General features: G+C 42.0%; 1 protein-coding gene across 2 annotated transcripts in view; it reads right to left on the bottom strand.

The window, feature by feature from the left end:
- Window positions 1-26,226, bottom strand: part of dscamb (Down syndrome cell adhesion molecule b) — a gene marked incomplete at both ends in the record, with an annotated part of 238,455 nt that extends 212,229 nt beyond the window's left edge. For both annotated transcript variants that reach the window (XM_080429643.1, XM_080429642.1), the window contains one exon: window positions 26,184-26,226. In XM_080429643.1, the coding sequence (XP_080285769.1) occupies window positions 26,184-26,226 (43 nt within the window). The remainder of the gene's footprint in view (window positions 1-26,183) is intronic.
- Window positions 26,227-27,858: the final 1,632 nt, after the last annotated feature.

Below are 27,858 nucleotides of genomic sequence, written 5' to 3' on the forward strand. Positions count from 1 at the left end.
CCCCAGTTCAAATATGATTATTTTGGGCGGTCGTGGCACTACAAATTTTTGGGAACCCACAGGGCGGCCCAATAACCTACTCCACCAACTCTGGAATTATGCAAATCGTGAACGATGCAAGTTGTGAATGAATGCCACATCAGGTTATCCCGTTGTACCCATTGTCAGAGTACCCGATGTACCCATACTGTATATGGAGATCTCTAATACTGTATGTGTTCTGCGTGTGTCCCTTTTATGCCCATATATGGAGATCCCTGATGTCATCAGTATTTGCCCAAATATAGGGATGCCCATATATAGACAATTCTGACCAAATTCTGACCAACTGCAAAATCAGACTGACGGACACAGAGTTTGAAGTCGATCTGTCGGGCAGTTATCGAGATCCGTGAAGGACACGCACGCACGGCACACACACACACACACACAGACACACAGACTGATTCTGATCAGTTGATTAAAACATTTTATAATTTCTGTCATAATTTGTCATCCTGTCTAATATGTTCTGATACAGTAAACCCTATATATCCATCTGACACGGCAGGCTACATAAAATCTTAATCTTGAGAAATGTTTGCTAAAGGATCATTCATTCAACAGCATCACTGATATTTCATACCATGCATACATTCACTCGTTACAAAGGAAAGCAATATGATCCAATCAACTGTGTGCATAGCTGTGAGTTCCTTTTAATCACGTGAACTCTAACTTCCCTGTTCTTGGGGGCGAAAGTTGGGGCGAAAATAGCAGATCTACAAGCTCAGAACATGCCGTGTTGTGGAGCTTGTAGATCAACTATTTTCGATGCAAAGATTTGGTGTTGAGGGGAAAAAAGGAGCAGAACTAGTATAGAGCCCTGGGGGACTCCGGGCAACTATTACTACGTTTCTGTGAGGAATATCTACGATTGATATATCGTTGCTGTCGGGCAGAAACCTCTATACTCCATATTTTAACTTTTTGTGTTTTTTCGTAAATTAATGCCCTACTTGATCATACAAAGCATAAAAAGTAGCAGATCTGCAAGCTCAACACGCAGCGCGAAACGACGCGTATCGAGCTTGTCGATATGCTACTTTTGCTATTTTTGAATTTGAATCCTGAAAAGTAATAGTTTTGGAGATATGAGGTTTCCACCTGACAGAGACAGAGATGAAAAATAATAATAATAATAATGGTATACTTTCATGTCAACGATTAGCTACATAAAATACATACTAAGAATTCAGTGTTTGCGTTTGGGTCAGTAAATTTCAATTCACTTACTGTAACCCATTCAATCCGGGAACGCAACTCATTTTTTAGATGTCTTCGGCTATTCAAAAATAGCAGATCTACAAGCTCATAGCTACTGTATGAGCTTGTAGATCTGATTTTTATTTTTTTATTTTTTTATTTGTGTAAATCCTTGAATATGTAGGCCTATATTTTTTAAAGCGAAAATTTGTAACTCAAATCTTTGCTTCTGGAGGGGGGGGGGGGGTCCCTGGCTGGAACCAAATATTTTGAGATGGGGGTCCTTGACATGAAAAAGTTTGGGCACCACTGATATTATAGCGACATACGTTTTTCAGAAACCAGTTAGGATTTAGAAGACGATTAGTAGATGGGTTAACTTCTAGATGTAAAATGGCAGCTATCCAGCTTTTCGAGTGGTAAATCCAGTTGTAAAGGATGGATATTGAGAAATCCCAGTTGAACCGCCAGATGTACTGAAAAGTGAAATAACCCCCCATCACTGATGTGAACATTTACAGCAATACTTTCAGTGTGCTGCTGGCCTCCAACTTTACAACTCACTGCAGACCTGAGAATGTTACATAGGAAGGCTGTTTCATTCAAACTTGACATTTATCGTTGGAACGGGAGGAAGCGCTTTGCAGAGGAACACACTTTGAAGTAAAGTGGTTTCTGTGCATATCGTCTACTGTCGGGTGTCCAAAACTGTTACTTTTCGGGATTCAAATTCAAAAACAGCAAAAGTAGCAGATCGACAAGCTGAAAACACGTCGCTTTACGCCGTGTTCCGAGCCGTTTTTTGAGCTTGTCGATCAGCTACTTTTCATGCTTTTGTGTGACGCTGTAGTATGATCAAGTCGGGCGTTAATTTACGAAAAACACTGAAAAGGTTCAAATATGGAGAGAAGAGGTTTCTGCCTGACAGCAACGATGCTATACGGTTTCTTTACGATGTTGTTGGTTTTGGGGTTGTTGTTTTTGGACACAACTGGGTCTTTTCAAATGGATCTGGTTATTGTGCTATGTGTGCTATATTGGAATCTGTGGCAAGCGGCAGGGGCAGCGAAATTAATACATCAAAAGCCATATTAAATTCTAATTCTTTCGCTTCCCCAGCTGGTGCAGGGAATATCAATGTTCCCAGTGTTCTGTCGATAATACAGAGCAGAGCTGTGGGTGGGGTGGGGTTGGTGAGTGGATCAAAACCCTGTTGGACAGTAAAGGCGGTTACACACCGGCGAATATGCGAATATACGCAAAATTCGGACTCGTTCCGAATAATTAAAAGACGCTTTTTTAGCTCCGCGAAACTGGTGTGGAAGCTTGCATTGACTTTATAAGGTTTTAAACAAGTTTTTATGTTTACTTGAGTACTGTACTTAAAGCGGCACCATGTAACTTTTTTATTAATAAAATGTAATTTTGTCCAATGTGTAAGGTAGAGTATGTTAATACAATATAACTTATACAATTGGGTATTTTGTCACCCAGCTCTTCTATGGAGATATTTAGATTGTGTCAAAGGTCATGTCTCACCTAGACACAGGATCTGGCACACATTTTTACCTGATGGTCAAGATTCAATTTATCCCCTGAGCAAGCAGGCAGGCTCTATTAGCTTTCATTCCACTAAATTTCAAAGACAAATATTGTACTTTTGACACCATAACATTTTTAGGAAGGGAAAAAGTAGTATAAACGAGCTCTATTTAAAATAGTGAAAATAGCAGATCTACAAGCTCCCAACGTGTCGCATCACGGTGTGTTGTGAACTTGTAGGTCTGCTATTTTCACTATGATTTATATCTTTTGAAAATGTCTAAAGTTAAAATTGTATACAGCAATGCATTGATAATACAAATAAAATGTACTTAGTAATTTCAAATACTTTTTTAAAAGCATGTACATTTGAATACTTAAGTATTTTTAAAAGCAAGTACTATCGTAGTTTAACAAATGACAACTTTCACTTGTAGTGGAGTAATATTTGACCAGGAGTCGTTGCTGTCCGGCAGGAACCAGCTAACTCCATTTTGACGCTTTTGCATTTTTTTCCATAAATCAGTGCTATTGAACACCGTTTACGGTAAAAAAAATATTGAACCAATGAAAAGTATTAAAAAGTGCCTATGACAAAACCAGCTAACTCCATTGGATCCTCAAACGTTCTGCTAAACCAGCTAACTCCAGCAAAGGGGGGTGGAGTTAGCTGGTTTAGCTGACTCCAGGCTCCACCCCCTTTTGACCTCCAACCTCATTGTGAGCTTGGAGGTCCATTCAGCTGTTATTATCAATGATGAACAAAATCTCCTAACTCAATTTTCTTTTCTTTTTTCTCATTTCCTGAAAAATTAACATTTTGGAGTTAGCTGGTTCCTGCCGGACAGCAGAGATATAATATAATACTTTCACTCAAATCCTGGGGTTGCAAGTACTTTGTCCACCACTGATGGGGAATCTATCTCTAAAGATAGAATAGCTTTGAAATCATTCATTACTATGATCTAAATCAAGAAACAAAGATAGGATATCCGCACACTGTTTTTGATACTCCCACAATGAAATGTATAAATTAATACATTTCACTGAGGGAGCATGGAAAATAGTGTGTGGTTATCTATTCTCTTGTTCTACAATTGTTTTTATTTTATTTTGTTGACATTTCAGTTGCGTGTACTCACTTGGACTGCAAATTATCAAAATCAATCATGGGTTACTGATATTACATTCAAGAAAAGATTGTTTCATATTTGAGTTTGAAATATGGTGGTGATCATTTGAGAGATTTGGTTTATTTTGTCAGGATTTAGTGATTATTAGGTCAAAATTATTATGATGTGATGTCCAACATCAAGAGAGGGTGAGTTAAAGAAAACTGAGACTATTGTATAACGCAGTGTTTCCCAAATAATGGGTCAGGAATCAGGACCCATTTTTGGGCCAGGATCAGGGACCCACTATTTATGGGTTGTGAGTAAATGACCCCCTACAAATAAATTTTAAATTATTTTAAAATACTTTTCAGAACTTTTAAAGAACAAAAAATAAATCGCATAGTAAAAATAAAAGATCTACAAGCTCACAACACATTGCATCAAACGCGTTGTGAGCTTGTAGATCGTTTATTTTCAAAATTCTGTGAGGGCTAAGTGGTTAATTCATGCTGTATTTTTGTACGTTTGGGTCCTGGAAGGAGACCATGTATCTTTTGGGTTTTGAGCTGGAGACATTTAATTGGGAAACACTGGTGAACACAGCCCTCATATCTACACACCTGTTCCCAATTCAACACATTTCATTCATAATTAAAGCACCTTCGACTAAAAGAAATCCGGAAAGCCTACAGAAAAAATGAATAACTCCCAGACATCAAAGTCTCCAGTAAAATGTAAATGAAAGTACTTAGTTAATTTCATATGAAATTGAATGCTGGGAAAAAAGAATGCTAGAACAGCAACCGGGCTGCAGAGAAGCAGATCAAAGGAAGATGTGGATATACTTGAAAAGCCTTCTATTCCGTGCAGCATTGGCGAAATTGAATTAGGATTTATGTTGCTGCAGTTTTCCACATTCGTCTATTTGAGATATGAAAAATGTGTGAAAGCAACTCAATTCAGACTGGCTGCAGCATTAGAAAAGATTTATTTGATTACAAACCTACAAAAAAAGGGAAATGGAGACGCGTAAAGGGTACCATACTGTACGTATCAGTGCCCTAGCCTTTTTTTTCCTAATTGACTATAAGCTCACACAAATCATACCATAAACGGAGTCTCAGGTATACGCTTGTCCTCAAAGACCCCACAAAGACCACCGTGTTACGCCCCAACAACCAGCCTCAAGGCCAAACCACTTACTACATTACCCCAGAGGAAATCAGTAATTGGCAAAATTCTTCATGAGCTGAACCGTAAAGGCGAAATAAATGACACTGTTCAATAATGCATTATATGCATCTATAATTGACTATGATTTTTTTTCTTTTTTCTGAAAGAAAATCTCGAGGGAGAAGAAGGGGACGGGAGGTTGTTTTGGCTCTAATCTGTCATCTCTGGTTCTTGCAGGAAGACAAGGATGGCTGTATTTCTTTGAGGTACTATAATACTTCATCTAATGTTCTGTTCTAAATCTAAATGTTTTTTAGCCTTTGTTAAGGGAGGATTACATTTCATTGGTGTCGGGTAGAAACATTGTATCTCCATAGTTTGTTTTTTCATAAATGAATGCCATACTTCATCAAACTACACTGTCACACAGAAGTAGTGAAAATAGTCGATACGACTGCGTTGTGAGCTTGTAGATCTGCTATTTTCACTACTTTAAAACAGAACAATTTTGGACATACAAGGTTTCCGCCCGACAGCAACGATTTGTACAATGTACACATGCCCACTGCCCTCCTCCACATGCATACATAAAAATGCTGTATATGTTTTATTATGGAATGACAACTGCCACATAGAAGGAACAGGAACATACATGTGTTCTCTGAAAATCTCAACTGAAATGATAGCAGCATAGAAGTGCCCTGCTCAAGGGTATCATAATGGTATTCCTTGAGTGAGGTGAGAACGCCCACATTTTCTGGGCTATTCAGCCAAGCAGTGACTAGCTCAGATTTCAGACTAGTCACAAGCCCAGATCTATAAGGTTAAACAATTACATATGCCTACATTATATATGACAGTGTTTCTAAAGACAGAATACTACACGTACGTAACATCAGACTATAGCAGGGCATTTTACCCACTTAACCCATTTAGACCAGGAAAGTATCTGACATTTTAGATTTATTTGGCTATTCAAAAATAGCAGATATACAAGCTCATAGCGTGGCTCGAGTTATGCGCTATGAGCTTGTAGATTTGCTATTTTTGAAAAATCTTGAAAATGTGTGCAAATCTTTGAATCTTATTCTTTAAAGCGAACATTTGTAAAATATTGGACCTCCAGAAGCAAAGATTTGAGTTAAAAAATGTTGTTTCAAAAAGAAAAAATGAAAGATTTGCACAAAATGTGAAACAATAGCAGATCTCCAAGCTCGTAGCGCGGCACCTTTTTGAATAGCCCAAAGTATAAAATAATGGTTATAGCTAAAAATCTAAAATGACACAGTATGCGTTCTTAATGGGTTAAACCCCATATACTTCAGTTGACCGGGGTCCCAGGCTTCTACACATGATCCCCTCCTTTTTTCCCTGTGCACCAAATGCTTCTCTGAATGTTCGCCTATCATTTTGACATGCCCAGAATAGAAGATGCTAGGGGTCAGTCGGTTAAACCAAGTCCAAGTTTCTCTTACTGGCGATGGAACATTTGACAACGGATCTGAAAGCACATACTGTATTTCTACAAATACCGTAGATGCTATTTCTATTCTATATTTAGTGTATTCTTGGATAACAGATCATCACCTTCATCCGCAATGTGGCCTCATGTTTCATAATCAACTGAACATTGTGCCTCATTACAATACGTTACATAATCGGAAGCTACATAAGTGCACAATACATAACAGATGGACACATGAATGTGTCATATCAGATGATAACTGACCGCACACTAACTATAGGTAAAGAGAAGTAGGTCCTGCCATAGAGTTAGCGTTAAAATCTGTCAGTATAATCTGTCAATATTATTAGATACCAAGATTAAATAAACACTATCACTTCAGTCTTACTGTAGTTTTGTATACTATACTACCACTTTCATTTAACCCATTAAAACCGGGAAAGCATCTGTGTAGTTTTAGATTTCTACCGTTGGCTATTCAAAAACAGCAGATATACAAGCTCACAGCGGCACTGTGAGCATTTTTTGGAGCATTCTTCGGAAAATCTTGAAAGTGTGACAACTACCGATTTTAGAAGGCATTTGTGGAATCGGCCTCCGCTCTTAATGGGTTAATCGCTTTCTAATAATACTATATCTACAGACCGATGATCAATTTAATCCCAAACGCGAATCAATGAATCAGCCGAGCTAATGTGCTCACTTTAACAATGCAACGTGAGGAAACTGCAGCAATAGTTCAGTGCCACGGCGCTGCATGCTGCTCCGATCCCTCACACACAGTGGAGTTGATCAGCTGACAGAGGTGGGTAACCAACCATGACAGAGCGCTTTGAGAGCTACTGGGCCGCTTCATTTAAGCAAACGTGCAATCAATGCTGATGGGAGCAGAGCTCAGGTAAACAGATGAACGCACACTAGCACTCTCTCTCGCTCTGCCTTCCTCCTTGCTATGCACCAAGAAAGACCAACTTGGCCCTAATCACTTACACAGGATCAGCTTCCCCGTGTCTGAAGCTAACCTGAACCATTAGTAGGGAAATGAGTCATCTGACCCTGGATCAGCTGTTTAGCCCACACCTTGCTGTCCTTGGTGGTGGTTTTCCTACAAGGTGTTAAAGTCATGCAGGCTTGGTTCCCTTCTCGGGCGCTGGTTTGCATTACAAGGCCCAAGGATTCAGTGCTACTGTACCCAGTCAGCTGCTGACAACACGCATATACCCCCAAAAAACCCACAGACAACAGATAGCTCACAGATGCAATTTCTTCTTTGACTTGGTCTGGGTTTTTTTTTCTTTCTTTAAAGGCCTATTCTGATGCAGCGGACGGGGCGACACGATAGAATGAACAAGAAGAAAAGAGGGGAAACGAGAGATCGATTCAGGTTCCCATATTTTTTACAGGGCACCCGTGTTGCATCTGGCGAGCGAGCGAGGCCATTGTCTGAGTTGTCATCGCAGCAGCAAGCGACTTGAGGACTCCACACAGCATGGCGGCGGTGGTGGCACCGGGTGCCTCGCGGTGACAGTGTGACAGCAGGAATCCTGGGTAATTAAAGAAGCTCGCTGCTCCGCGCCCCCAGGGCACAGGCTTGCTTGGGACCCAGAGTTCATACCTGGCTTGCTCCAGTTCCACACACACACACACACACACACACACACACACACACACACACACACACACACACACACACACACACACACACACACACACACACACACACACACACACACACACACACACAGTACACACAAAGTACACACAAAGTACACACAAAGTACACAGAGCACACAATGGCGACTATATTCACCTCAACAAATCCTCATCCTGCTCCATTTGTTTATGCACTGTTGGGACTACTGCACGATCTATGCTCCCAAAGAATACATTGCTAAAGTGACTTTCTAAAATAATTCCACAACGACTGTTCTCAAAACATTTACTGGATCACTGTTCTGTATACAGCACAGTAACATACACAGAATAAATACAAATCTAACTAGGAACTTGCATGATCCTGATTTTATAAATCCCCCTATACCTGTATACTAATTGCTGTTCGGGGGAAGAAACCTCTTATCTCCGTATTGTAACTTTTTGTGTTTTTTCATAAACTTGATCATACTACAGCGTCACACAAAAGCATCAAAAGTGGCAGATCCGCAGGCTCGAAAAGTGTCCCGAAGCGACGCGTTTTGAGCTTGTAGATCTGCTACTTTTGCTACTTTTTAATTTGAATCCTGAAAAGTCACGGTTTTGCACATACGAGGTTTCCACCCGACAGAGACGATATGGTTGCCCTCTGGTGGAAACCTTGCACGTCCAAAACTGTTACTTCCTTATTGTTATTTTTTTAAACATTTTAAAATAGTGATCTACAAGCTCACAATGCGTTGCATGCAACACGACACGTTATGAGCTAGCTTGTATTTTCACTACTTTTGTGTGACACTTGAATGATGAAGTAGGGCATTCATTTACAGAAAAAAATACATGAAAAGTTGAAATATGGAGATAGAAGAGGTTTCTGCCCAACAGTGACGATTATGTGCGTATACTGTATCCAGCTAGTTTTGATAATAGGGTTGCATTTTTTGGGTGGGGTTGGCTAAAGGGCCTTTCTGTGTGGAGTTTGCATGGTCACCCCGTGTGCCCTAGGGTAGGTACCCTCACAAAAAAATATGCAGTAATCCTGGTCTCTATACTGCCTCCCCCTGGTCAGCCTTTGGCCTGATGGAGGGGAAAGGAACTCGTTGGAATAACGTGTTCCTTCCACGCACAACGTCCTACCGGGGAAACTCCCCCCTGTCAGGTGATAAGAAGCGGCCTGCTCACTCCTTATGCATTGAAGGATTTCAATCCCCCCAGACTGGCAGAGGGAGAGTAGCGCCCAGGATTACATGCTTAGGCAATTGGCACTGGGTGAAAAAATGGGTTACAAAATCGTGGGATAATAAATATTTAAAAAAAATATATATATATATATATATATTATCCCAGGGAGGGCAGTTAAAGAAAGAGACGGGTGGGATGACTATCTGCCCGCGGCCTGGTACTGTAGGCACACGGCAGCCCAGTGTGAGTAAGCATTCCCCTCCGATCTGATCTGATCTGATCTGCCCAGAGGCAATACACCATGCACAGGAGTTAAATGACTGTCTCACAATTTGCTCTCATGAATATTAAGCAAGGGGGCTGTGACAGTAGAAAGACCTCACTGTCTGCGAGTGGCTGATGCACACCGACAGATCCAAGCCTCTGATGTCTAGTAGGGGGCGGGCGGGCGTTAGCGTCAGCGCGCCCCCCCCCCTCCCCATAGAACACTCACCCCCCTCCACCCCACACAGTCTATTTTCATGTCTTAAGTGGGCCAGTGAGGCTGTCTGTCTCATTAAGGGAAGGGAGCGAGACACTAAACTTGTTTCTCAGTTGGGTAAAGCGGAGTGGCAGCTAAACGTTGATGTCTAAATTATGCTGCGGCTTGCTTGCTGCTGATGAGTGCAGGAAAGTGGATCTGATGAGAGGGATAATCCTGTAACAAACTATAGCGGCTCCCTCCGCTGCTGTTAACAATGAATAAAAAAAAGCTACCGGAGAGAAATCTAATATTACTGTGTGTGTGAACGCGAGCCTCAGTAACAAACTGTGACGGCCGGGGGAAAATGATATAGATAAAAAAAGGAAGCAAAAACACACAATATTAATTTCACGTGGTGGGGTTGTATTGGGTTTCATCCCACAATGCTGCTGTTCTACTATGCTTACACAACGCTGAATCTCAACGCGGGGTCCGGGGACCACGAGGGGTCCAAATGGGCCCTTGCGGGGTCTGTAACTCTGAGAGTGTACAAATGGAACCAAATGGACCCTTGCAGGTCTATAACTCTGAGAGTGTACAAATGGAACCAAACGAACCCTTGTTGGTCCATTTGGTTCCATTTGTACAAATGAGCACTTAAGATTGTACAGTTTAGGTTGGGTGGTCCCAGAGATTAAAAAAAAAACATTTTAGCAAATGGGGGTCAGTGATCTCAAACTGTGACCCCTGAAATTAAAAAAAGATTACAGATCTACAATTACAGAGAACTTTCCAAGATGTACTCCAGTTTTGTATGATACTCAATCAACAACAGTCATCTTCCCCATGATAGCAATGTTACCAATTTCACAACGCATTATATTTTAGCTATACTTTTGATTAATGTTCACAACAACATTGAACATTTTTCACTTATAATGACATGCCCAAAATAAAACAAAGATAGCCAGGTTGAAAGTGGTTACGTGTGTCTGTGGGTTTTTATAAATATTTAACCAATGAAAAATATTAAAAAGAGCATATGATTAAATAATAACTACATTGGATCCATTGGAACACATGGTTCTTTTTTATCCATTTCCTGAAATGTAATGGTTTTGGACATACACGGTCTCTTGCTTGCGGTTTTGCTATTTTTGAATTTGAATCCTGAAAAGTAACAGTTTTGGACATATGAGGTTTCCACCCGCCAGAGACGGTAGGACTTAATGATAATCACAGGTTCTAAAGTTGTTCTGAGGGTTATTATAAACACATATGAGTTCAGCAGGGTTGGTGCATGTATTCTCCCCATCTATAAGTCCAGCTCTTCACAAATCTATTTGTACCCATACTACTATAGACAAAATGGCTGACATGGAGCTTTAACATGATTTAAAGAAAAAGTAATCTAATGTATTGTACACTAATCTGATAGTCCTACAGTCCTTGGTCCATCAAAAAACATTTACCACTTAAACCCTATTATGGTTGACCGGAGTCCCTCAGGGCTCTATACTAGTGTCTTTTTTGTTTTCTGTTATTGTGGGGAAAGTGTTCCCTGCAAATGACCGCTCAACAAGCTCACAATACGGACGCTGGGGTTTAGGTGGTTAATCACTTTCAGCCTGGTGTCCCTATTTTGGGATACGTCAAAACATGTGAAAACAAGTTAAAAAAAAATAAAAAAATACAATTTTTAAAACCTCAAAACTGTGACTTTTCAGGATTCAAATTCAAAAGAAGCAAAAGTAGCAGATCGACAAGTTCAAAACGCGCCACGTTTTCAAGCTTGTGGATCTGCTATTCTGCTACTTTTGTGTGACGCTGTAGTATGGTCAAGTAGGGCATTCATTTACGAACAAAACACACAAAAAGTTAGAATATGGAGATAAGAGGTTTCTGCCTGACGGCAACGATATTCATAGTCCTTAAACTTTAAGGTTTAAGTGGTCTTATAGATGCTGTGTACCTGCATGCCTGCTAAGGAAACACAGAATGTGAACATAGCTTGATGCACTGGTCACTATATAATGGCCAAGACAATTGCGTATCACATCAGAATAAGAATTTTCTGATTCCCCCACATTTGTGAATATACTATTAAATCTATGCTGCTGAATATGTACAGTAAAGAACATTTTCAAGACAAGTATTTGATGTTGTAATCATTATACTGTAATGCTGTGAGCTGCTTGCCATATTGCAGGCCAGTTCATCAAAAAACATTAAGCTAATTAAGCAATGACCTGTACTTTCTTGTGCAACCGTTTTGTTTTTCATAATTTTGTGCTACAAGCTAGCAAAGCAATTCTTCCCTTTACTATATCAGTAGTTCACCGTTAACCGCTTAAGCCCTACTGTATACTTCATCATACAACGAATGTTGTATCAACAAGCTCGCAACAACACATCACGATGTGACTCATTGTGAGCTAGAAGATCTGCTATTTACACTCCATTTTAAAAGCGGCTTGTTAAGAGGCTTGTTTTGTTGCTCTTTCCTTGGTGCGTTGCAACATTGTCGTTAATGATTCTTGATTATTCTTATGATTACCATTAAGACTCTGGCGTTACGTCGAGATCAGAGAGAGACAGCTGTGCCACAGCTGGCGAGGTCTGTCAGTGCTGATGTCAGAACAGCTGGCTGCTCTCATCTTATTAGTGCTTGCTGCCATTTCCAGGGCCTACCCCCCCCCCCCCCCCCGCCGCCCATTTAGAACTGCTTCTGCTGTGTGCCATGTTCATTTAAATACTCCAGACTCATTTGACCGTCTTTATGGACTTATCATATTAAACATTTATCGCAGCCAATTCTCTAAACCAAGCATGTTTATTCAACACTTAAGGGACCGCAGCACGGCTCCTTTCAGCAGCCCCCCTAGCCAGCGCCATTGCCCCCCCATCTCTCTCCTCATCTCCCCCCAGCCCCCAGCTTGCTTTATTACTGCTCCCCCTCTCAGCACACCACTGCCTGCACGGAAAGGCAAAAAATAGATTATTGTTACATTTTTCCTCTCCTCTCATTTCTTCTCATCGCCTCTCTCCTCTCCTTTCTTCTCATCTCCTCTCCTCTCCTCTCCTCTCCTCTCCTCTCCTCTCCTCTCCTCTCCTCTCCTCTCCTCTCCTCTCCTCTCCTCTCCTTTCTTCTCCTCTCCTCTCCTCTTCCCTCCTCTCCTCTCCTCTCCTCTCCTCTCCTCTCCCAACCTCCATCCATGACTCCCCTCCCCTTCGCTCCCCTCCCCTCCCCTCTCCTCTCCTCTAGCTCCTCTCCTTTCCTCTCCCAACCTCCATTCACGCCTCTCCTCTCCTCTCAGGTGATTTTTTCCCCTTTAATGTGCAGACAGAGGACACCAGGGCAGTGTGAAGCCGTGCAGCCACAAATATATTCAGAAGCATTTAGTACTTTGGAATTAATCGAGATATAATAGTGTTAATCATCTGATCAAACAGTAATTAGCATAATGACTTGTGGGATAGATAATAGACCTCATCCTGGCAACAGTCTACTCTACGGGGACACATATGCAACATGTAAACAGTGACATGCTTCCATGCTGGGGACCCATGTGGAGTTCTGTCCAAATCATTTCTCTTTTCATGCAACACAGACGTGATTCTCTCAATCCTTGCAACAGCACTGGACCTGGAAATTGGAAATTCTCCTCATCTGCGGTGGACCTGCTCTGTAATCAAATACATTGGCACATGGCCCTGTACTGCAGTATCACACCTTGGTTTGACTGGAGGGAATTCAGGGTTCCATTTGTGGGGGGGGAAGAAAAAAACAGAGGGGGGCGGGATATTTCTTAACAACTTAAGCCCTTTAGCCCTATATACTTCATTGTACAGCAAATAGTGAAAATAGCCTGCAAGCTCTACATCTACAATAAAAAAAAAAGAGGATCTTAGAAACATTTTGAAAAAAGTTTGCCCAAAAGAACGCCACGGTTAATGTGATTAACATAATTATTTTTTATTAAATTGTGATATTATCAAACATAAATATCAAACATAATCAGACAGTCTCCTTTTTCCAAAAGTGTCGCAGGGATTAAAAAAAATACCACGCCGGCCATAAAAATGAATGACCAGAAGGGGGGATATCAAATGCAGAGGCATGGATCTCCCTCCCCCCCAACCAGCAAATCGAACCCTGCACCTTGGTCTGACTGGAGGTCGGGGGAATTCTAGGAACGCCGTAAAGTGCTAGGAGTATTGACGATGCACTCAGTCTCACACCAGGCCGGGCGGATCGATGAGCGGCTAGAAGGACATAAATCAGAGTCCTGTGGCTCCATTCCATGTCACACCCTGAACCACTGTTTCTCAACCTGAGGGCTGGGGCCCACTGGTGGGCCGCGAGGATATCGCAAGTGGGCCAGGCCCCAACTAATGACAAAACTGTATGATTTTTGAGCGGGTTTAAGACCCATCCGTGGTGAAAGGTTTTCTTTCCGTCGTGAAAATTTGTCTTTCGCTGTGACGCCATGCTGTGGAAAACACGCCCATAGGCTAAGCTTTGCAGGATGTGCTGTGATTGGCTAGCGAGACACATGATGAAATGAACTTCAAACTTCGCAGACGCGCTGTGATTGGCTAGCGAGACGCATGATGAAATTAATAATAATGTAAAAAATGTAAGCACGTCACTTCGCAGGACGTGCTGTGATTGGCTACCGAGATGCATGATGAAATTAATAACTCATAAATAGCACCGCTCACTTCACACTGGGTGTGATTTTTGATATAACATTATACATGAATCAAGAAAAAGTCATAGTATTTCTTATTTATAACCTTGAAAAGTGATCATTGTAATACCGACAAACCCAATTGATGGATCATTAAAATAAACATGCTCTGAAAACGCAGGCGGCCCACCCATCTGACCACTTAACACTTTTGAGATGTTCAAGTGCCCCCCCCCCCCACCCCTGACCCAGAGAAGTTGAGAACCACTGCCTAAAATCGGAAATGTAACAAAATTAAATAAATAGAAATGAGTTGACTGTATTATGCTTTCTTATATCGTCTCTGTCTCTGTCAAAATGTCCAAAACTGTTACTCGCTTGTAGATCTACTACTTTTGATGCTTTTGTGCGACGCTGTAGTATGTTCAAGTAGGGTGTTCATCTACGAAAAAACACAAAAAGTAAAAATATGGCGACAAGAGGTTTCTGCCCCGACAGCAACGATATACTAAATGATTGTGGGGAGGTGGGGTGGGGCGGGGTGGTTCTTGAGGTTTGTTGGAATATGCTAGAGGTCCATTCCAGAGCTCAAAAAAGGTTGAGAGCCAATGCCCTAACTCAGTGGTTCTCAAACTTTTTCATGTCAAAGGCCCCAAAAATGATATGTAAATGACCCCCATCTCAACATATTTTGTTCCAGGAACCCCCCAGAAGCAAACATTTGAGTTACAAATGTTCGCTTTAAAAAAAATATATATTGAAGGATTTGCACAAGTTTTCACGATTTTTCAAAAATAGCAGATCTACAAGCTCATAGTACTCTGTGCCACGCTATGAGCTTGTGTATCTGCTAATTTTGAATAGCAAAACTATAACATATCGTTAAAGTGGTTAAATGACTCCATATTAACTCATTTTGCTGGGGACCCCCTGGTACCCCTCCAAGGACCCCTGGGGGTCCTCGGACCCCACTTTGAGAACCAAATCCATAACTCACCCAATCAAACATACTGAGCACACACACACATCCACACGCTACATATACACACATGAGCTTCTATGCATAGCATATATGCACACAAGCAAACACACAAGCAAGCACACACACACACACACACACACACACACACACACACACACACACACACACACACACACTCTCACTCTCACACACACACACACACACACACACACACACACACACACACACACACACACACACACAAGCAAACACACAAGCAAACACACACACACACACACACACACACACACACACACACACACACACACACACACACACACACACACACACACACACACACACACACACACACACTCTCTCTCTCTCTCTCTCTCTCTCTCTCTCCCACACCTTACCTCAACTCCAACAAGATGACAGCACTTTAAGAATGGCCGGCTAAAAATAAACCGCCACTAACTTGGTCTTAAATCTTAGCATCTGTGCCAGGTTTAAAAATAAAGAGCAGTGTCGAGAAACCAAGCTGGAGCCATTTGTCTTTCTGTCACTCTGTCTATCCGCCGCTGCCTCCTCTGTTATCCCTTAGCCTACTTTGCTATTTGGACTATGCAGCATCAGAAATAGGGGGCCGGCAGGCTTTTTGTCGTAAAATACCATCCGGGTATTAAGTCACACATAACCTGACTGAGAAGTCTGTACCTGCAAATACAAAGCCGCTATAGGTTTGGGGAAAACAAAGAAAACACAGCTGGTGATGAAAGGCTGAGGTGAAACCAATGGATGCATATCGTCTCTGTCGGGTGGAAACCTCTAATGTCCAAAACTGTGACTTTTCAGGATTCAAATTCAAAAACGGCAAAAGTAGCAGATCTACAAGCTCGAAACATGTCGCTTTGCGCCCATGTTTCGAGCTTGCAGATCTGCTACTTTTGAAACTTTTGCAAGACGCTGTAGTATGATCAAGTAGGGTGTTATTTACAACAAAAAGATATGGAGATAAGACAGCAGCGATATGATTGTGGCCGACTGGCATTGTGCACACGGAATGTGGTGCTGATCGGTCCAGCGGTTTGCGAGATTAAACCCGGACACACAGACAGACAGACCCTCTTATAGACAGCTAGACTCCTACAGACCAATGCTGTAAAAAGAGCTGCATTAAAATGGGGGTATGTGACATTATGAGAGAAGGATGCCAAAGCTGGAAGCGAGGGAGAGAAAGAATGCAAGGGAGAGAGAGATGGGGGCGGGGGGGGGGATAGGGATAGAGAACGAATAGGGTGAGAAGGAGAAGAACAAGGGGGGGGGGGGGCGAGAGACAGACAGAAAAAGTGAGTCACCACAGTAATCCGCGCACGCTTCACACAGAGGCCAGCTAGCAGGAGATCAATCCAGCCTTAGGTCATAGCATGTGTGTGGAGTTCAAAGCGTGGCCCTGACATGGAGGGGACTGGATTAAGAGGCAGAATGTGTGTATGTTTGTCATGGAGGATGATGAATTGCTGATCACCTCTGCCACCTGTCAAACACAATAGAAAAATGAGCTTTAGTCGGGGGGGCCTAGTCTGTTGACCTAGTCTACATGGCACTACCCACCACCATTTACGCTGAATCTCTGCTGAAAAGTTGAAGTGGGCCACTTTGCCCGTAAGAATTAAATTTGCTTTCATTGGTTGCCTGTGTCAAACTGTGAATGCACTCTGCGAGGCCTTTCCACCAACCAGGAAACACCACCTACAGTGCAAGCCTGTGTGCTGTTCTTGCACAAACTACAGTATGTGCAACACTCATTCATTTGAGTATGACTGCTCAGTGATTATTCTCACTGTAAGACATATTTTAGTGGCCAATATCTTGAAATTGGTTAGGTTGCGCCTACTGTATACAGAGTATACAGACTAACATGAGGTTAGTGTCCTGCTTTCTCCTGAACTGGCACAGTGCTAGGTTATAGCGTGGAGATAGATCTGGCAATGAGAAACTGGTCTCCTGTTAACCACTTAAACCCCAGCATCCGTACTGTGTTGCGTTGTGATCTTGTCGATCTGCTATTTTCTGCAAAAGCTTTCCCCACAATAACAGAAAAGAGAAAAAAGACACTAGTATTCACCTGTTTCCTAGGCTGTGTGTGTTTCACTTCCTGTCGATTGATCCAATGAAATCCAATGAAACTGGTCAGATGACCAATGATATCCAATGAAATCGACAGGAAGTGAAACACACACAGCCTAGGAAACAGGTGAATAGAGCCCTGAGGGACACCGTTCAACCACATAGGGTTTAATACATTCCACATTTTTAAAAAATCTGGTCCTAAGCAACCTGACTATAAGTGGTTCATGTTTTAGTAGAGCAGTACCAGGCAGTAGATCTTGAAATCCAAGATTCCCGTCTTGGCCCTCTCTGGTTTTTGGCAATGGTCTGACTGACCAAGAACTTAGGACTGGCTGACACTTTAATAATGAAAAACTACTTGGACCGTGGCCGAAACCAGTACCTTAGTATCAATATACGTACATATACCTGAAACTAATTCATTCAAGCATTTTCATCATTAGGACAATCATGAAGTTACAATGTTTTCTTTTTTCTTTTTTATTATCCCACAATTTTGTAACACATTTTTTCCACCCAGTGCCAATTGCCTAAGCTGTAATCCTGGGCGCTACTCTCCCTCTGCCAGCCTGGGGAGAGCCCCGAACTGAGCTCATGCTTCCTTCAATGCATGAGCAGGCCGCTTCTTATCACCTGACACAGGGGGGAGTATCCCCGGTAGAACGACGTAGGACGTCCTTTCCCCTCCATCAGGCGCCCCGGCTGACCAGGGGGAGGCAGTATAGAGACCAGGATTACTGCATGTTTTTTGTGAGGGTACCTACCCTAGGGGACATGGGGAGACATGCAAACTCCACACAGAGAGGCCCTTTCGCCAACCCCACAGTTACAATGTTATTGCCTAATACATTGCAATATGTGTGAGCAACCCAGCTCCAATGTCAGTAAGATCCCACATATAATTGGAACAGATTTATGTCATTCAAATTTCCATGATTCTTGTGTCAATTTTGTTCGTATCACCAGTCAATCAGACACTGATTTGAAATGTTAGTGTTGTGTTTTCAATGCAACACAGGGTTGGATTTTCTGGGGAAGATGGAGGGAATCTATGCTTTTGATACCCCCCCCCCCCTACTTTGGTCATTTATTTAATCTCCAGTGCCAGTGGTGATATGTTTTATCACTGGCTCTGGTCAGACTGAATTAAATACATGCATAATTCCTTTAGGGATTGGCTATTTTCGCTATTTGTTGTATGATGGAATATATAGGGGTCAAGATTTGTATTTATATTTTTTAACCCTGCAGCCCCACACTCACTTTGCAAGTCCTTCTAAGAAGAAATAAGTAATTGACATTACTGATGACAGAAGTTGACAGTCAGTTGTACATCAAACTGAAAAGTAATGTAGGATGATATGTAGTACGCACAGCCTTATCTGAAAGGTGGTAGGCCATGCCAGCATAGTCTCAGGAAAGAGACCTGTGTATGCGTGAATTCCCATGAGATGGAGAGAGAGAGAAAATAAACAATTGGTCTCTCAACCCATATACACGCATATTTATTTAATGTTAAATTCGGATGTCCCGATCAAATCACCCAAACATGTTGGTTACAATTATACAACAGGTAGTTCCGACCAAGCAATCTGATTGGTTGAAATATACTCTACCGTGCTGTCCTGTAGCTTGGATGGATGATATTTAAAGATTATTTTAAGATTACGTAGTTATAGTTGACCAAGTTTAAACATATTTGGGAATTGCAGTACATGGCCTGCTGCCAGTGTGCATAAGAAATATGATGCTGCTCTTACTAGTAATAATATTATGTGAGATTACACACACACACACACACACACACACACACACACACACACACACACACACACACACACACACACACACACACACACACACACACACACACACACACACACACACACACACACACACACACACACACACACACGCACACACATGCACACGCACGCACGCACACATGCACACGCACACACAGGGCCAAACGCACAATCTCCTAGTAGAGATAAATAGATTATAGAATGCCGGGTGATCCTTTGTTAAGCAAATACCTTAAGCCTTATTTATTCATAAAGACAACACAAAATGTGCGTTTGATCAACACTTTAAATAGATTGACATTATTGTTAACTAGGACCTTGCCCTGGCAGAAATGGTAATGTCCCACTGGGATTCCCTGACAGTGTGGGGAGAGAGTTGGCTCAGAACATGGAAGGTGTGCTGGCATGCCTCAAATTGGTTGGTAGTCAGCCATTCTGTGAACAGTCGAAGGTCACTGTTGTCCACTCTGTGTTTTGGTTCCTTTCCGCCCGGATAAAGTATCTGGGTCCCCAAACATGGTGTCTCCTCAGCCGTGATTTCTACCGAACTATCCACAGCAACCGTGATTGGCGGCTGAGTTTCATCCAGCTTGCACTGACTGGTCAGCTACCACTATACTGTAGCCCCTTGGGAAGTTTATCACCTTCGCATGTCTTTTATCAGTCCCCTCACCCAAGGCAAATAAAGGCTGAGTATGTGGTAAGCCATTTAATCTTGATTTAGTCCATTTTGTTCTGTCAAATAAGGTTTTTACATGGGTTCATCTTCTCCATCGGAGTGCCTGCACAGTGCAGCACAGTAATATAACATGTCACTTTGACAGGTGCTGAGTGAATTAAAAACATCCTCTCCACTGAGAACCCAGTCTGCGAGGGAAACCCCCACCCACCCATCAACACCACTACCCCGCCGCCAAATGTAGTACAACCTCACTTTACACGCATGATCAAACATCTACATCTGGGCACCAAGGGCTCTCTCTCTCTCTCTCTCTCTCTCTCTCTCTCTCTCTCTCTCTCTCTCTCTCTCTCTCTCTCTCTCTCTCTCTCTCTCTCTCTCTCTCTCTCTCTCTCTCTCTCTCTCTCTCTCTCTCTCTCTCTCTCTCCCTTTGCAGATGCTAAACGATATCGTTAACATTTTAATGCAAGAGCCATTTACACGCGGGCTGACGCAATTACACTTCTGATTCAGCGGAATCCATACAGACACAGTGTGATCGGTAATTAGATTTTACATCGGGGCGAAACAACGTGCACATATGTGCGCACGTGCATGCACACACGCACGCACACACACACACACACACGCACGCACGCACACACACACACACACACACACACACACACACACACACACACACACACACACACACACACACACACACAGAGTCTCTGATGTCTTGCTCCTAATTAGAGAGCTAGACTGGCTGAAGATCTTGAGGAGGTACAGTGGTACAGTATAGAGAGGGCCCTCATTATACAGCTAGGATGTATGAACTAGGGGATAGCTTGTTATGATCACACATTGGTGTATTCATTACCCGGCATTAGCGGCTACTTTCTACTGGAATCATGTGGATGATTCAGAATGTGTGGCAGCTTGAGCCTAATTTATACTTCATTGAACGACCGCATCGTTTATCCACAGTAACTGAACCAAAGTGGGTTTGTAAACTTAATCTGTCTAGATCAGTGGTTCCCCAACTTTTCAGCTGGAGACACAAAGGATACATTTGCTGTCTTTTTGTGACCGAAACTTACAAAAATACAGTTTGAATTAACCACTTAAGCCCTATTAAAAAAATGAAAATAGCCAATCTTCATGTCCACACATTGTTAGCTTGTAGATCTGCTATTTCCACAATTCCGTTGTCTTTCTGAAATTCCTTTGAATTTTTTTGCCTTGCTTAGGTGCCCTTGAACAAGGCACTTAACCCCCAGTTGCTCGGGTAGATATAGGGTATCTTTTGGGATATGTTCGTGCCATCATCTAATCTCATGAGTTGTGCTATCGTTACGGCAACTGAACCCTAATTGGTAATTAGCGAGCAGACTTAGGGGACCGTGAGGGGCAGAGGCTGATCAGGTTTCAAGTGCTCCCTCTTCATCGCTCTGTGTAGCCTGCACAGGACCACTGCGACCACCACCAATGATCACATCATCACCGTCCCGTTGAAACCTTGTATCTCAGGCACTCGGGTGGGGCGCAGTGGTAAAATGCCTGGCCACCATCGCAGAGGTTGTGAGTTCGAATCCACCGTGGTGCATCCGGCTTTGTCGAGCCTACGGGCTGAGGGCGGCACCTGTCAGCAGGGAGTGTTGGGCGGGAGGAGCAGCACGAAGGCTCTACTTTCTCCCCGTGGGGGCTCCTCAATGGCAAGTGAGTCAGTAGGATACAACAGCAGTGACAACACACACAAATGTGTGTGGGGAGGAATCAATTGGCATAACGACTAAATTGGGAGAAAGAAAAAGAAACCGCATATCTCAACTTAAACCTTATATAATCAGTTGCCGGGGGTCCCTAAGAGTTCTAGGTCCGCTAGTATTGCAGTCTACACCAAATCTCTTCACAAAAAAAGACTATCTAATAATGACGTGCCAAAAAATAGGAATGCCAGGTTTAATGTGGTTAACCATTTACAAGTATTAGAGCTTATGTGACAAAATCTCATAACTCCATTAGATCCATTGTAACAGGTTTTCTTTCCTTCTTTTTTTCCCAATTCATGAAAATGTACGTTTTTTGGATATACAATATTTCCAACCGACAGAGACAATATCGTCTCCTTCGGGTGGAAACATCATACGTCCAAAACTGTTACTTTTCAGGATTCAAATTCAAAAATAGCTAAAGTAGCAGATCAACAAGCTCAAAACGCGTAATTTCTCGTCATGTTTTGAGCTTGCGGATCTGCTACTTTTGATGCTTTTGTGTGATGCTGTAGTATGATCAAGTAGGGCATTAATAAATAAAAGAAAAAAATCAAATATGGAGATAAGAGGTTTCTGCCCGACAGAGACAATGTGCTCCCTGGACATCTGTAAATAGGCTTGGAAGATCCCAGGGCTTTTTCCAAGAGGAGCACCTCACCACTCCAACAGATGGGGCTCTAATCATTGCGCTGCCTTAATTGTCCCCAGTAGATTAACTACCCCCTGCGCCACACACACACACACACACACACACACACACACACACACACACACACACACACACACACACACACACACACACACACACACACACACACACACACACACACACACACACACACACACACACACAGACACACACACGTCGTAGCCTTCAACTCACAGCCAAGTTCATCCAATCTATCTATCCCAATAGCATTCTCATCCAACCTCTCAGGTTACAAATAATGTGGGGTCATGTTAAATTGGCAGGCTAAGTGATGTTGGCAGCTATTTACTGTACTGTAATCTACACTGGGCAAGACACTCTGGAAGAACTTCCTTATGTTTGAAGGGATCCTGATGTCTTCACTCTGGCAGAGGTCACGGTTAATTGAAGTAAAAAAAAAAGAAACAATCACATTTGAGTGATCTTAAAACTTAGTTTTACTCATTTATTTAACACAAAAGAGTAAAATCCTGTTCATACATGGTCATCAAGTTAATTTGCGATATACAGATATAAATCATTGTATAGTAGTAAGCCTTGCCTCAATATATATTTGCAATGAGAATTTGAGTGAGTCGATTTGAGCTTGCATTGGTTTTGCCTGAAGGCATCTTTTGAGAGGAAAAATGTGGTTTCCCCTCCCATCCTGATGGCTGAAGTGACACATACACTTTGATAGATACAGTGAGGCTCTTCCAGAATCATTTGCGAACTAAATGTGCCTTCAGTATGAGCTGGATTTTAACATGCAAATGTATAGAATTGGCATTTTTCTAAATAGCAATGATTGAAATAAGATCACAACTAAAGGTCTTTGCCGGTTCCTTTGAATTCATGTAAAATGATTAATCATTTGGAAAGAATGACAACGTTGCAATGATTAAAAGCAGACAGAATGTTGAAACAATATATTTTAGGTATATTTTAGAGGCTTATAAATTATATGAATTAAGTAAAGAGATAGAGATATTTGTTTGTTTATGATCGCTAAATTATCACTTTGCAATACGGAGGAGGCATAACACTCACACTCCCAGATTCGTTAATTAGACACTTAATTACGATTCTGCCACACTGTATGTCACTCGTTTGTAAGCACACTGATCTCTCAAGAAGTGATTAAGTCCTTATTTAAGTACTTCCGGGTCACCTCAGAGTCCAGCCGGAGCCCAACCCTGCACCTCCTGAATCCCATAATACAGGTTACCATAGAGACAGGCCAGTGAGCATGTGATAGGCCTAACTCTGAAACAGCAAGAATTGTCTAGAAACCAATCACTGTGCTGGCTCCTATCTACAAGGTCACTCATTCATTCTGACAACGCCTGCACAGAGCACATGAACACCTCATTTTGACGATAATCCAAACAACAGACAACCAATGAAGACAACATCACACGGCTAAGCTCCTGCGATGATACAGAAATCAAATAAAAAAAGAACAAATTCCGATATCACACGATGGGAAAAATGCTTCAATAATTCTTAAATAAAAGCTTCGCAGTGCCAAAAACAAACAAACATGGGAAATGTTGAATGAGAAAAGAGGAAGAAGAAGAAGAACAACAACAACATGTCTGCACACTCTCTTCCCTGTATATTGCTTATTTCCCTGTCAGCTGCTTGCCACGGGGCCTCCTCGATAATCTGCTAATAAATGGACACAATCTTGCATGGCAGTTGATCTAATGTCACAGTCAGATGATTATGATTAATGAGGATTCCTTATTGTGCCTTTATGAGTTTCAGCCCAAGCTGGGCCGAGGGAGATACCATTTTATGTGGAGCTCAGTGTCAATAAACTGCGCAGACTGGAGGCTTGCCTAAGCAATGAAAAAGACACGACACAGGAACAAAAATCAATTTAAAAAACCTTATTTTATCACCCAGACTAGCAGGAAAAATATGTTTGTTCTTTTTTTTCCTCCATCTTTTTTTGGGGTGGGGTGTGAGGGGGTCTGAGGGTGTACAGCGTATATACTACTGTAGCTGTATAGGTGCACCATATCATATATAACTAGCCCTCAATATGCTCTAATGTATACATACCTCTAAAACCTCACTACTCTGGATTCAGCATGTGTGGCCTTTTGCTGCAAACATTTACAAAACAAATGAGTTTGATTTTCGCTTATAATATCTGAATGTTCCCTGTCTTGTCACAACCATCGTATTTTTCTTAGACATGATTCCATTTTCTTTCCTTCTCCCTCTTCCAGTCTCCCCGTTCTCTCCTTCTTCGACTCCCTTTTTGTACACACCCTGTCAGCCATAGTCCTTCCTCGTAGAAGGGACTAGCCAATAAATGTTTATTTTGATTTGGCAAACCTAATAAATTGCATACACTTTCTGCTAGTTGATTATAGATATGTGTACACAAATACAAATGAATGCAGACACACATTCACTGCATGTGTGCCAGTGCATGCGTGTGCACCAGCACACACATGCATACATACACCCACATATACATACAGAAACACCAACACATACTCATCAAGGCGTTTTAATATTTTTTTAGATTGGACAATTGTAGACTATTTGAATAATATTCAATTTTAACATTTGGGGTGAGGTGGTGTACTTGGGACACATCTTTAACATTTCTGCATAATAACATTTTATGTATGTTCCCTATCTGGAATCTTTGTGTGCAACATTTTATATGTTTTTGTCCTTAAAAGAAATTGCCATGGAGTTGTTTTTCCTTCTATAGGATTTATTCAATGCAAGATACATGCATCTCTTGTCAAAATGTTGATGACTAAATTGGATATGCAGAGGAGATATTATCATCCAAGTGAATCTTTTTAGTGAAAATGTGTGTTAATACAAATACAACCAGCAGATATTTAAAAGTGTGTGTATTTCTTCATCCTTATATGCACTGGGGTACTTTGAACTTGAAAAATATAGCTGGCTGTGGGGGATGGGAAAGGGGTTCAACCAAATGTCCATTATATCAAATAGCCTACGTCACTTATTACTAAGGGCCACAGTGAAACCATACTTTAATAGAAAAAAATTATATCTATATGCATCAGATTAAACGTCAGCTCATTTTAATTTAATAGATGCAAATGTTGGCAATTAAGACTTTAACCTGTAAGGTCACGGCTAATCAAATCTCAGTTTAGTAGCCTAAATAACGCCAATTAATCCCTGCACGCGATGCAATGCAGGCCCACACAAATTGACCCAAAGCATAATTCATCAATTTCGGATGATTGTGCTTATAATGCATATGATCGAGGGCAGGGGTCTGCATTTAATGATTACAGGGGAGCAGATAAACGATTAAAACGCAGTTCATATGCATCGCCCGTCTCCATCCATCAAAGGTGACAGGGCTTTTGACAAACATTAACCATTATTTTATAGGCTACTTCGGCTATTCAAAAATAGCAGATCTACAAGCTCATATATGAGCTTGTAAATCTGCTATCTTTTTTTTAAATCGTGAATATTCGTGAACATCTTTTCATGTGGGAACACTGGGTGACCTCCATCCTTACAGTCTTCAGTCACTTTACCATATACGGTCGGCTACTAGTCATTTCCCTCCAGGAATAGGTAATGATCATTAACGCGGAGCAGGTGAACTTACCATTCAAGATGCTCTGGGAAAAGAGAAAAGCCAATATCCACATGCCCTGCTCCGTTCAATCCCCCCAGGCTATGCCTTCTCGTCTTCCTCCGACCGATGCCTCCCTAGGACGCTCTTCTGTGTGCTTAGGGTATTAAGGTTAAACATTTGCCACTGTCTTGAAGGAACCGGACCAAGTCTCTACTTTTAAAAATGATATTCACTGCTGTCCCCCCTCGCTACTTATTTACTCTTTTAGTTTCCTGTCTCCCAGCCCCTTATTTTGTACTTGGAGCATATATATATGTGTGTGTGTGTGTGTGTGTGTGGATGTCTTGGGGAGAGCAGCGGTGATCCGTGTCTTGCTGTTCTTCAAAGGGGAGATGCTGCTCAAGGGGAGACGGCGCTCCGCGTAAAGCCCAGGTGTGATGATGATGCTGAGTCAGAGCAGTGTGTGGAATATCACATCCCTTAAAAAAAAAAATGTTCCAGTGAGCAATGACAAAATTTAAAAATGAAAACTGGCTAAACTATATAATAAAGAATAAAAAAAACGTAAAATCCTAACCCAAAAATAAAATACAAATGTTTGCAAACAAATTACCCGAAAATGAAAAAAAAAATGAACAAAAAAAATAAGAAGCTATAATAACCGGGGGAGGGTTCAGTTTAAGAATGAAAAACAAATCCGGGTGAATTGATGAAGCGGGCGGGTTTTTTTTCTTTCTGAGATTCCAAAGTCAAATCATCTTCATCGCCGCCTCTCTCCGTCCAGCACGAGGCAATGGTACGCGCATCTTCTTCACCCAGCGCTGCCGCTCTGATCGCATTGGTCCCCGCGCCTCGCCAGCCCACTATACGCTGCCTCAGAGCATTACACAGAAGAACCCTCTCCTCCTGCCCCTGCAGACGCTTTCATGCCTCCTTGCCTTAAAGGAGCAGAGACTGGTTGCCGGTCCCAGGCCAAGCTGTACACTCAGCTACGCTGTTAGGTGCGAGCAAGAGCCTTATTGGACGCATTTGCATGAAGGAAATTAACTGCACCTGACGCGCCGGGCGCAAGGATAACATTTTACGCACGCTGATATGAATGAGAGCGCTGCCATGTGTTGTGTGTACGCTGTCTCACTCCCCAAAAGGCATCCCCAATCGTGACTTAGTGAGCAAACGTCAACCTGTGCCTTGAAGGGGGGTCAAATTAGGCACGTGTTGACTTTTCGGGACTTCCGCATTACAGCAACAGGGTTACTTAGCAATTATAGTAAGGCGAACTGGATTGACAATTAAAAGTAGCAGGCACCCAGTAACCTAGGCTTAACGATTCTTTTGGTGTCTATTTCAGTGCATTAACTAAATTAAATGGTTTTACAAAATAAAATTGATGTGATGTGGAAAGTACACATGGAAAGAAAATGGACAACATTTTCTGAAAATGCCTTGAAATGGAACATTTCACAGACTGCAAGAAAAGGGTTAAACCAATACCCAAAATACCCAACAGAAGTACAAATGCCCATCCACATACACGTGCGCACGCACGCACACACGCATGCACACACGCACGCACACACCATCATCCCCATAATTTTGGCTTCATTAGACAGTAAAAAGTGTAGATAGACAGGAAAGAGAGAAGGGAGACATGCAACACATGACAGAATCAGATTCAAACTTGGGTCCTTGCTACTCACAAGGA

The sequence above is a fragment of the Gymnoscopelus braueri genome, assembly GCF_963280865.1.
Source record: "Gymnoscopelus braueri genome assembly, chromosome: 5".
NCBI classification, from domain to species: domain Eukaryota; kingdom Metazoa; phylum Chordata; class Actinopteri; order Myctophiformes; family Myctophidae; genus Gymnoscopelus; species Gymnoscopelus braueri.